We start from the raw sequence: 12,817 nt of genomic DNA, 5'->3' as shown, positions 1-12,817 counted from the left end.
CCAGATCATTAAGACTCCTGAGGACAGAAAGCAAACCAGACATTTCTTTCAAATTTCTCAAAGAGCTAAACATGGTGGCTAACTGCTTCTGAGTTGGAAGTGAACTGAGTTGAAAGTTATTGGGAGACGGATACTACCACTGTTTAAAGTGTAAACTGAGGAATTTAATTATTCATGCTTCCATGGTTCAGTATTCTCATGTTCCCTTCCTCCACCCTCCACAGCTTAGACAGAAACACGCCTTGACAGGGCCAGGGCTCACTTTTTATCACAAGGCCCACTTCAGCGAACGCTAAGGCCAGGAGTGTGAGCTGAAACCTCGTTTGGGCTGTACTTCTCAAGAGACACTAAAGGATCAGCTTATCCGAGTCACAGCACAGCCAGGGCTTGTCACCATGTTTGCTTTTTTTCTGATAAGAATAAATTCCAGGGTAGAAGGGAAGAAATCTCCAGTAGTTTCATGATTTTTCCCACCATTGCTCTCTTTTCATACTTGACTCTGTGGTGGGGAAAGCAGCCCATCAACACTTCAGCTACCAGCATGGGCAACAGAGCAGCTAGGGTTGTTTCTACCAGCCCCTGGCATTTGTGGAGCCCTGGCTGTCTGTACACGGGAGCCCCCAGCCACTCCTGAGGCCCAGCAATGAACAACAGACAGTCGCGCAGTCCTGTGCACTTCTCCCTCCACCCTACTTATATCCTGTTCTACTAGGCACGTGAGCAGAACACAGAGCCCACGTATGAATTTTCATCTACCTTACTGTCCTCCCAAGCAAACAGCTGCCCTTTGACCCCAACCCCCAGGCCTAGCAACATCTTCTCATGGGAGGAGGCCTACACAGCTGTAAGAAGTGTGCTCAGGGCCATTTGGTAAAAAAATTCCTGGGTCCTGGGTACTCAGCACATGGGGACGGTTTGGCTCCAGTGGGCATATCCCTTGGGCAGACAGGTCTCCTGCTCTGCTGCTCTGTGGAGCGAGAACAGCTGGATAAAGGAACAGGGGCTTCTAGGTTGTGGGCATGGGAAAGGGGATCTGGTTGTCTGGGTCTAAAGGTGGAAATGAGATAAAGTTTCATGAATTCCTGAAAATATAGTCTCCTCAAGCTTTGGGCTGGCAAAGCTAAAAAAAAAAAAAGAAGAAGAAGAAGAAGAAGGAATGGAAGTAAAGGGATGGGAAGGAGAGGGGAATAGAGGGGAGAGGAGGGAAGGGACTTAGGTTAAATCAGTAGACACTAATTAAATAGTAGTTGTTGACTTCCTCTTATAAATCCTAGGCCCTGTTGGTTAAAGTCTGATGGCCACAGCCAGGGAGTGAATGAATTCTCTAGAATGATTTCACTGCAGGACCACAATCAACCCAGAATAAGGAACCCCTATCCCTGTGCAATGTCTTCCTCCTGTTCATTCCCTTCATTTAAGGAGACACTATCTTCACATGCATCTCATGAGCTATTTATCAGTTAGGAATACTTTCTGTAACATTTCCTGTGTGAATCACTGCAAAGATCATATCTGGGACAGCCTTTGAGCTTTAGGATTTGTATCTCTTAGCTGCTGGTTCTTTTCACTCCCTCCACTGCTGTCCCCCTGCCCCCAACCAATCCTTAGTGTGCAGGCTTGTTGCCTCATGGTTTTAATCTGGCTGCCCAAGCACCAGGTATTACACCTGTATTCAAAGCAGGAAGCAAGGGAAGGGTGGAATATGAGAGCACCAGTAACGTCTTTTTATCTTCCTTTAATCAGAAGTCTGGGGCTTTCCCAGAAGCTCCCTGACTTCAGCCCAAATGTGTCACTGGGCTACCCTTAGCTGCAAAGGAAACCTCTACAGTGGACCCCATCATGGAACAGGGCAAAGGCAAAGGGGCCTGGTCATGGGTTATGTGTTGGCTACCCAATGTATCTCCCACAAGGTGGAAAAGCCCTAACGGCTTTGAGGGACTGAGCCCACAGAGATGAGCATCGCATAGTTTGGAGCTCCTTGGAAAGAGGCTTGAACCACCAGGGGGTGCCTATTGTCCCATCTTAATGTCACCCAAGTCTCTAGATAGAAAGAGGAGCTTTATTGAAGGAAGTGGTTCATTAAGTCCTTTGCCTAAAAGTAGGCATAAAAAGGAAATGGAGCAGAGTAGGCAATAGCTTTTAACGTCTTACGAGAATAAAAACCAAAAGCACGCATTTGAAGAACTTCTGATTGGCAGCTCCGAAGGCAGTAGGAAACAAATCTTTAGAACTTTGTCACATCTGTGGTCTCCACTGTGTTTCTCAGTGATGGGAGGGTCCCTGAACCTCTTTCAGAAGAAGCTGGGAAGTCCTAGGACCCTCCACTGCCTCCACTGTGGGGGCAACTTCACGGAGGAAAGCAGGCAGAGGTGCTGTGAACAGAGGCCGGGAAGAAGATTCCTGTCAGCTGTGACGGGGACCAGCCTGGGCCCCAGAAGTTGCTTGAAGGCATACTTTTTACGTTAGTCACTCATAAGAGGTTCTGCAAGAGCTCAGTTACCAGAGAAATGTGATCCTGAGGCCATCCTGAGAGTGATACCAGGACTGGTTCTGTGATGACTGAGCACCTAGAACAGGACCTGGAGGGAGGGGTGTGTCCCAGGACCTGGAGGGAGGGGTCGGCTTCAGGCAAGGTCAAGTGGCCCCAACAGTGAAGGCTGACACGCATTGAAGGCAGATCACCACTGACTATGCCCAATAGGGAACTGCGAGTTTTGAGCATTTGGAGCTTATTATAACCAGCAACTCTTGCTCAAAACCCATGCCACCTCAGGCTAACACCACCTAACTCTTCACTTCTCTGAGGTCACCAGGTCAGAAACACCCCCTGTTTAACTTCATCTTTGTATCAAAACAACCAGCTGTCTTCTTCTGGGATCATGTGATGTGCGGCCCTTCCCTGATGCAAAAGTCTCTTTGTGTTCTTTCCTGCACTAACAACACACACTTGCAGCATGCTAGCTTCCAGGGCATTTTCTTCTACAGTCTCTCCCTCTGCGTTTGTCTCTGCAAGACAGCCAGATGCTTTCGATGTCTCTCTGGAATAGTCTTTCTTCTGTATACACCAGTGTGCTGCCAAGGCATTGTTCTGGGTTAATTCAAGTCAGGTGGCAAATGGTCAAGTAGCACTGCAGTCTGACTCATGAGGAACACAGGCATTTTGACATATAGTCCATATGTAACATACAAAGTCAACTATTTCATACATATAAGAAAAATAAAATTTTCACATAGAGAAAGCTACATTTTAAGAATACTGCAGTCAACACTGAATTAAATGACTCTAAATTGTTCACGTTAAAATGGTTAGATTTATGTTATGTAAATTTTAACTCCTTAAGAAAAATACTGTCTTACCAAAGTATAGTTTCTAACTTTATGAAGTACTTTTACTGTCTATCAACTTTTCTTCTTCCACCCCTGTGGGCCAGAAATACAGAAATAGCCAGTTGTCTTTTCTCAGAGAAGAAAACCTTAGCCACATAGAAGGTATGACTTGCCAACCAGAGGACACTGAGCAACCAAGAACTCCAATGTGTTGGCTCCTGGCCGATGCTCAGACGATGGAAGTTCCAAACCAAGTCACTCAAGGCATAGTTCTTTCAGTGACGCCACAGTCAGCAAAGGAAGCAAAGGCATCATCACATGACATGGTTGCTACCGTCTTTTCCTCTCCACGTTTGTTTGAATTGAGGAAGGAGTTTATGTCTCACAAGCAGTATGGCAGGAGGGTGGGTGTGCAGTTAAGATCCATTTTGCTGTCTGAGCCATTTCTCAAATGTTTTTTACTTTTTAATTTTCTAAGTGTATAATTCAGTATTTTGTAAGTGCTGCACATTGAAAAGTTGTAACCACCACTACTAACTTCAGAACATTTTCATCAGCCCCAAATAAATCCTGTACCTATCAGCAGTCACTCCCCATCCCTCTTCCCTCCAGCCCCTGGTGACCACCTTTCTACTTTCTGTCTCTATAGATACTCCTATTCTGGACATTTCATATAAATGGAATCCTATAATCAATCAGTGGCTTTTTGTGTCTGGCTTCTTTCACTTAGCACAATGTGTCAAGGTTCATCCATGTTATAGCATGAGTCAGCATTTCATTCCTTTTTATGGTCATCTAAACCATTTATGAGCCCCCAGAGATTCTTCCTGTTGCTTCTTTCCTGTTAGCTTTGAGGATAAGAGGACAGAGGGGAACAGAGTCAGGGCAACAGAAGACAGCCCTCATCCTGGTAGTGCCCAGAGAGAAACAGACTCCCCAGGAACATCACTAACATCCCCAACAATCTTCTTCTGGTAAAAGATATGAAAGGACTAGTAGGTCAGAATCATTAGCAAATAGTCTTGATTACACAGGTCCGTGCACAGCATGCAATTCAGTACAGCCCCAGGCCACTTTCAAGGCAGCAACTCCTGCAAACTCTCCAGACAACCACGTAGCCAGACCCACCACTTACACAAAGGTATGGTCTGGCATCATTCAGAAAGAATCATCAGCCTGATCCCCTCCTTCTACAAGCTTTCAGGAGCTCCCTCTTAGACTGCTGAGCCATAGCGCAGCAATTCTTCAGTGTTCTCTCCTCCTTTGAGTACAAGGTAGACAAGGAATGATCATGCTTGTTTGCAGAAGAAGAAGTGGAGTCCCAGTAAGGGCAAGTGACCAGTATTCATTTACGACAGGTGACAGAAGTGAAATGAGAGGTCCTATCACTGCTCTGCGTATACCAAGTGGATGTACAAGAAGGTCGGCTAACTAAACACTCCTTCCAGGGATAAAGTAAGAGAAAAATTACAGTCAATTCTCAATTGTCCAGATTTGAGGACATATATAAACCCAAGCTGTATTCTTCCTGCTACTGGATCATGTCTTCTTTTCCTGTAATTACATAGCATGTACCCAGAACACAACCTACATTAACAGCAAAACATCACAGGATGGTCAACTTGCAGCGTCCTCCCCACCCCCAAGTTCTCCAGCACAGATCAAAACCCACCACAAACAAAAGAAAGAGAGAAAAGTGGCACAGGTTCATTTTACATGAAGGTCCAAAAGAAAATTGAGCCTTCTATTAGATCCAGCCGGCCCAGGAGAAGGCTTGACAAGGAGCAGTGGCCCCTGCCCATCCTTCCCCACAGTCTCCCCATCCAGCCACACTTCTTACCCGCCCTTCGAACTTGGCGGTGGCTCCTTCTTTGATGCAGAGATTCCGAGGGGGCAAAATGAAAGCAGGGGCCTCTGTCAGGGGCATGGAGCCAACTCTTGAGGGATCCACGCTGAGGGAGGTTTTGGAAATGTGTGACGAGGCAACCAGTTTCACATCCCCCATGGTCTGCAAAAAGGAAGGAAGAGGACCAGGTCAGATCAGAAAAAGCACAGCCCTGTCTTCCCTTCAGGCATCAGGTGTGTCCAGCCTGGAGGTGTGGCTTTTACATGGAGCAGATCCCCAGTTAGGTCAGTGTCCACCCACAGTTCCTCTCTGAAGATGAGAGCCTCTGTCTTTTATACACAAAGTGCCAGGACAAGGCACAGCCCATCCCAGACAAACGCTCCGGTTCCCAGGGCGATGCCCTGCCTCCTCAAAACCCTGTGGGGAACTTCCCATCTTTTCACTGTCCCTTTCTTCTAGGAAACGGGAAGCTGGGGACAAGAATGGAGAAACAGTTCTTGTAATAGGTATCTATAATCTGTACTTAATAGTCACTAACTCTTCAGGACCAACATCTACATTAAGCACTTCTGGTAGAAGGTAGAAACTGCTTTAGCCTGAACTGCAAGAGCTTGCAGGTTATAGAAAAATGGGATCCATACTCCAGGAGAGGAAGGCAGTTTTGGGTTAATATGGCAAGGACCTTAGGTGAGGTAAGGGGAGAGTCTTGGTTGAATGAAGGGAAGGAGGCAGGCAAGGGGGAACATCCCACCTCTGAGGAGCAGATGGTGAACAAGGCTTTGAGATCACAGATCATCAGAGAAGCAGTGTGTTTTCAGATTATCCAGGCTAATGCCTCTGTTTATAACTGAAGCCCAGAGAGGGTAAGTCACTTGCCCCAGGAGACAGAGCAAAATGATGGTATCACTGGCAAGAATACCTTAAGCCCTGACTCCTGGTCCAGGGCCTACTGGGGACTAGATAAGATGTGACTGGGGCTGGCAAGGGTAGCAGAACAAGGGGTTGACGTGAGAAGTAACAGATGACTACCCATTAGAGCGATGGTCAACTCTTTTGTGATATTTAATTATTCTCAATTTTAAATACATTTCTATTCTCAATTTTAAATACATTTCATCATAAAACTTGAAAATTACCAATATGTAAAAATAATAAGTTATCATTTATTGAGAATACATTCTGTTCCAGGCACCATATCAAGCACTTGATACATTATCTCATTTGTTTTAATCCTCAGAACAACCCCATGAAGTATGTATAGTCATCATTTTGCAAATAAAGAAGCTGAGCTCAGACAGGTGGAATAACTTGGCTGTTACACAGCTATTGAGTGGCAGAAGTGGAAGTTAAACCCAGATTTATCAGGCTCCAGAGTTCTTTTAAAATGTGAAAATATGAACCTAAAATAAAAGTTTTTTTAAATGAAAAGATCCATAATTCTATTATATAGAATGGTGGTGCATTTCCCTCCAATTTTGTTTTATCAATATAGAAAAACACATATCTTACATTGCTGAAAGCATACCATGTACATAGATGTTTTCTATTTTTTTCCCTACAACTTTTCTTAAAATAAGGGGGGGAAGTTGCTTTTAAGAAATTTGATCTTCAAATATCCATCATATTGATGTATGACTTACATAACTATCTCCCTACTGCTGGCCATTTGGATAGTTTCTAAATCTTTTATGATGCCTGGTGATGAGCCTATGTGTGCTGAAATCTATGCCTGAGTTCCTACAGATTTCCTTAGGAATGATTCCTAAAGTGGAATTATTGTAAATACATGTCTGAGTTCTTGATTGCAAGCAACAGAAGCTAACTCTGGCTCTTATAAACAGAGAAGAGATTTGTTGGAAAGATGGTGGAGTTTCAGGGGGAATTTCCAAAATCCATAAAAAAATCTGAAGAACCAGGCCGGGAAAACGTCGCAGTTGAGAGAAGCTAGGTGGTTGGACTCCAGCCAAGGCCATTGGACAATCACTGCCACCACCTGGAATACATCCTAAGTGTCCCTGTCCCAGGTTCCAAGTGCAGGTGGGGACAACTCCAGGCTGACCATCATTTCTTACCACAAAATTCCTGGTGACTGGCCCAGATGTGGGACACACATCTGCTGAACTGAAGAGAAGCCATATTCCTAGATTTGCTTTTCTGTTCATTTGTCTTTGGCTGTCTGGTCACACACTTAAGTCCTACGCTGTGAGTCAGGTAAGCTGACACAAATGAACAATGCTTTCTGGGGCATGTAATTAGTTTGTTTAAATTTAATAATCTCTAACAAAAATAAAATGGGGATATCTCTTGTGAAGTTCAAGTGAAAGTAGCAAAGGGACTAGGCTCGTTTGTAATAAGGCACATCCCATGCTTGATAAACCCAGCTTTCTCTTTCACTGATAAGATATTAGCTTTGCAAACAAAATTCCTTTCCAAATGATAAGACTCACAGGTTCCCTGCAGTAGGTGACAATAAAAGCAAACACTAGTGTAGCACTTACTAGACGTGGATTACTCTTCCAAGCCCTTTATAAATAATAAATAGCTAATTTGCTCCTTACAACACTATGAGACAGCAAATCTTGGTATCCCCATTTTATGGATTAGACACCCGAGGCACAGTGAGATTGAGAAATTTGTCCAAGTTCATGCTTTTATTAGGGGGTAGACCAGGCATTTGAACCCGAGCACCTGGTGCCAGAGCCGCTATTCTTAACCACTGGGCCCTCTTGCCTCCTGTAAGCAGCCAAATGGGCTGGTGGGAAAGGAAAAGTCAAAGTTGAGATAACAAGGGGAAAAGCTGAGAGCCGCTACCACATATTAAAATACTCTGTAATACTATCAACAACATTAAAAGATGGGTGATAATCTGGAATAAAATGTTTGCACCAAACAAAAGTCTTTACATATCAGAAGAAAGCAGCCCAACAGATCAACGGGTGGATGATATGACCTGAACAGTGCACAGAAGATGTACCACTGAACACTGCTTGGCTCCAACGATAATCCAAGAGTGCAAATTAAGAATGAGCTGTCACTTTTTAAAAATGAACCACAACATTTCATTTAAATGACATTTAAAAAGAAACATAACATATGCTGCTGGTGAGACCATGGAGAGCTGGACATGCCCACACCCTCTGTGAGGAATAAAAACTGGTGTAGTCTTTCTGGAAAGCAATTCGGTACAAAGACTCTTAAAAATACATCCATATCTTTTCCCAATCATCCTACATTTAGAAATAAATTATTGGGAAAGAATCAGAGATACAGCCCAAAATTTATTTATAAGAACACTATTTGCATTATTTATGACAGAAGCTAGACCGTATTTTTAAAAATCCAACAGTGAGAACTGGTCAAATACAGTGGAATATCAGAAGGTTTTATGGATACACATTTACAGGGAAAATAATGATATGAATTTGATGATATAGAAATTTTAAATTAAAAAAAATTATGGAAGATGTCAAACACGCAGAACAGTAGAATGAATGATAAAATGAACACCCACAATGCCTATCACCTAGATTTAACAATGAACATTTTGCCATATTTATAGCATTTATAGCATATAGTGTATGTTTGTAGAACCATTTAAAAGTAGTCATACTATAATTTTAATGGCAAGCATCAAGATATATTCATTCACTCAATTAAAATATATTTATTAAATACCTACCATGTGCCAAGCTACAGACTTGGTATACAGCAGCAAACAATTACATGAGTGGGGCATGTGTGTTGTGTGTTTGTGTGGTGACCGTAGAAACACGGGACTGGGGAAGGAATGGGCCTCTGATATCCCACATAGCTACCCAGGACCGCACCCCAGTAGGAACCCTGCTCCCTGTGCCCTCCTCCTTTGCTACAGAGGTGAAGTGACAGATACACTGTGCAGCCAGGACCAGGAAGAGACTTGGGGTAGAGGTGGGGACAGATATCATGAGGATCAGACTTTTGTGACCCTGCCACAAACCCGGGGGCATGGCCACTTTAAAGCTGTGGGCTGGGCAAGGCGCTCCAACTCTCTTGGCTTCCATCTCTTTCTCTGTCAAATGGAACGATCATATCAGCCTCATAAAGTTGAAGGGAAGGCTTGAATGAGAGTGTATATAACACCCATAATATAGCACAAAAGGCATTCAATAGCAGTGACTGTCAACATCATTATCATCCAGTTCCCAAAGGGATGCCCATCTCTCCACCCTGAATATAGATCTAGACCCTTTCACCAAGGACAGCAAGAAGCCCCAATTATCTTCAGGCAAGGGTATCTGAGTGGGGTGACCGGAAAACAGCAGCAGGAGGCAGATGGCAGAATTCCCTGGGAAGGTGGGGAGGAGGGCCTGAGGCCCATGAGCAGCTTCCTGCAGCACCTTTGTGTCTGTACTAGCAGCATCATTTAATGAGCAAGGTGTATGTGCTGACATCATGCTGGACACCCATCTCAATCAGAAAGAGCAGTTCTAATGATCACCCCTTCACAATGAAGACACGGAGGCTCAGAAAGCCAACTACTCTTGTCTAAGGTCACACAGCTAAAAAGTGAAAACCAAACCAAGGTCTGATTACAAAGTCAAAATCTGCTGGCTTCTTTGAGGCCCCACATCTCAAATGAGGCATTTCTTGTCATCCCCAGTAATGAGAAATGCAATAGGCAGAGGCTTGGGAGTTGTACAGAGGAAGAGGAGCAGAGGACATGCCTCCCTCTTCTGCTGTCAGGCCTGGCTTTGAAGACACAAGACTCTTCTCTACCTTTGCTTTCAGGGGAGCTGGAAGCTAGGAGTGGTGAGATCCTCCTGGAAGGTAGGAGTGGCTCAGGACCCTCTGTGCAAGTCCTCTTGATCTAAACCCATGGAAATCTCCTGAAGGCCCCAGATGTTCTATCAAAAGGCACCTGCTTGGTCTCAAGAGCACATTAGACAGGAGTCATCCAGCCCTAGGAGAGGTCTGGCTTCAGGTTAGAAAAGGAACAGGCAAATCAATACAGCAAGGGAACATCTAGTCCCTTGCAAGGCGGTTTTGTGGGGAGAGTTACTCAACTATTGTGTGGGCAGGACCAGAGCCCAGCCACACCAAACAGCTCTGCTCACCCTCAGCCCCACCCACTGCCATCCTCAGCATAAACAGATCCCTGCCACACAATTAATGGTTACTGACACATGTGGAATGCTCTGTCACAAATAATAATAATAATAATAAACTAAATTAGACCAAACCTTGTTCCTCTCTAATCCCTTGTCGAGCCTGTTGACTATATTCCAATCAAGAAAACCAGAGAGGTTGGGTGATTTCTGCAATAATTTCTCTAATGGCAGAGCAATGCTCAGTGGCTAGAATCAAACACACCCAGCTAGGGGGTCTTATTCAATACAAGCTAAACACAGATGAAAGGGGAAACACAGAGAAGTAAGAAGAAAAAACAGAGCAGTGGTTCAAGAGCAGGAAACTCCCCCTTACCCTCCTTACCCCTCACCCCATGATGCTTGGGCCAAAGCCCACCTCCAAATGAGGCTTTCACAAGTAACATAATATATTAAACATTTGAAGCAGCATTGAGTTAATTGGACTTTAATTTGATCAAAAGCACTTTAAATTGTCTCTTGAATCCAGAAAGGAACACTTTTGACTACAGCAAAAAGAGATTGCAACTAGGAGGCAAATGACTCAGAAAATAAGTTTAAAAAAGCAAGGCTCAAGAAATACCACAGAACAAGTTTAGAGAAACCAGTTGTCCCCTTCCCTACCTAAAGTGTACACATTTTAAGTGATCATTGTCTTGAAGCACCTGGTCAGTTTGCCGGGCATCTTGGAAATACCATACCTTCCCTAGAGGGAGGGGCTCCCAAGCAGGCTCCGCAGTCTACCGTGAACCCTACCTCCAACAAGGGCACACATCAGAGGCAGCAAAACCACCCACGTGCAAGTGCCCCAGGCACTGACAGCTCCGCTCTCCCACCTTAATCCTCTCTGCAATGCACTCAAATCCTGACAAGTTCCCTAATCACTCCTAATTCCGGAGTGCGCTGCTCCTCAGCTGTGCCAGGCTGACTTGCTGTGACCTACCGGAGCAAACCTGGGCAGGGCCACACACCAGTGAACGGGACCCACCTTACCGCGGCCTCTTCCCCGGCAGCTCTCACATGAGTCAGGATGCGAGGCAGCCACACTTCACCACCAACGTACTGCAGAGGTTCCTGTCCAAGGTCCAGCCAAGAATGGAGAGCGAAGGAGTGCCGGGCGCCACAGCCCAAGGCCGGACCGAAAAAGTTAAGGGGCTTTTGTTCTGACTCTGCTCGCAGATGTTGCAACTTGCCTTCCGCTGAGCAGCCAACTTCACCCGGTCCGGGAGATCTGTTGTTCTAATCCGCCCAGCTGGGGTGACCTTTGAAACCTCTGGCTGCCACTGCAGAGGCTCTCAATGAAGTCCTGGGGGAGCCAGGGGTGGAAGCTCACAGGTTTTTATTTTTACTTGTTCAGAGCTGCAGATTCTAATCTGAGTGTGGAGCAAAGGGAGGACCCTGTCAAGCGGAGAGCTGAGCCCTCGGAGGGGCTGGGCACTCTCCCAATTCCACATCTGGCCTGGAACACCACTCCAACCCCTTGGCACATCTGGCCTGGGATTACCACCCAGGGCTCATAAGATATTTCCTCCTGAGACCCAGCTCTTTCTTCCCTAAGCCAAAGAAGCCTTGTTTATGATCCCTAGTGCAGGATGCAAGCCCAGCAAGCAGATGGATGGAGAACTCCTGTGCTGCGTTTATCATAAGGAATTGCGCTGATGAGAACCAGGCTCCACAGACTGTGTTCATGTTGAGCACGACTTTGCCTCCTTGGTCCAGAGCCCTGGAGAGCTTCAGGAATGATCCTTGGAGCACTCCTCTAAGATGAGGCAGCAAGGTGATGCCCTGTCCAGACCTTTTCCTCCAGGGAGAGAAGGTATTTTCATAGTTCCAAAGGAACATCCTATGCAACTCATACCGTGGGGCAGACTGCGGACATCCGAATCGCCAATGACATGAATTTAAGCTTTTCCCTTGAATCCTATCTGATTCTTGAAGAGTTGGTATTCTTCTAACACCTAGGAGACCCCCTACCTGCTTTCTCAGTAGTTCTCAAGCATTTTTGTCTCAGGGTGGGCCCCTTTATGCTTCTAAAAATTATTGAGGACCCCAAGGACCTTTTGTTTGTGAGTTATTGCTGTCAATATTTACCATATTGGAAATTAAAACTGGGAAATATTAATTCATTTTAAAACATCAATAAGCCCATTATAGGCTAACATCAATAAGCCCATTATAGGCTAACATAAATAACATTTTAAGAGAAAAATATTTTCTAAGACGAAAAGAATTTAATGAGAAGAGTTGCTCCTTTTGCAAATTTCTCTAATGTCTGGCTTAGTAGAAAACAGCTAGATTTTCATATCTGCTTTTGCATCCAATCTATTGTGACATCATAGCTACTTAAACACTGTACGCCTGAAAGAGAATGAGAGTGAAATAAAGCAAATGATGTTTTCTTACAAAAATAACTTGGACCTCAAGGGCCCCTGGAAGAGTCTCAGGAACCCCCAGGGCACATTCTGAGAACCACCACATTAGCCTATCTCCCTACTCTGTCTGTTACCATCTACTTTCATTT

General features: G+C 44.8%; 1 protein-coding gene across 1 annotated transcript in view; it reads right to left on the bottom strand.

The window, feature by feature from the left end:
* MYLK (myosin light chain kinase) overlaps window positions 1-11,633 on the bottom strand; it is a 188,890-nt gene extending 177,257 nt beyond the window's left edge. The window contains exons 1-2 of the mRNA XM_017855305.1: window positions 11,285-11,633; window positions 5,168-5,335 (exon numbers count right to left, since the gene is read on the bottom strand). Coding sequence (XP_017710794.1) covers window positions 5,168-5,332 — 165 coding nt within the window. The 5' untranslated portion in view covers window positions 5,333-5,335; window positions 11,285-11,633. The remainder of the gene's footprint in view (window positions 1-5,167; window positions 5,336-11,284) is intronic.
* Between the last annotated feature and the right edge of the window lie 1,184 nt (window positions 11,634-12,817).

This window comes from Rhinopithecus bieti, unplaced genomic scaffold, assembly GCF_001698545.2.
Source record: "Rhinopithecus bieti isolate Rb0 unplaced genomic scaffold, ASM169854v2 scaffold_39586, whole genome shotgun sequence".
Classification (NCBI taxonomy): Eukaryota; Metazoa; Chordata; class Mammalia; order Primates; family Cercopithecidae; genus Rhinopithecus; species Rhinopithecus bieti.
Note: the sequence above shows the minus strand (reverse complement) of the source record. Positions and strands in the feature narration are given on the sequence as shown.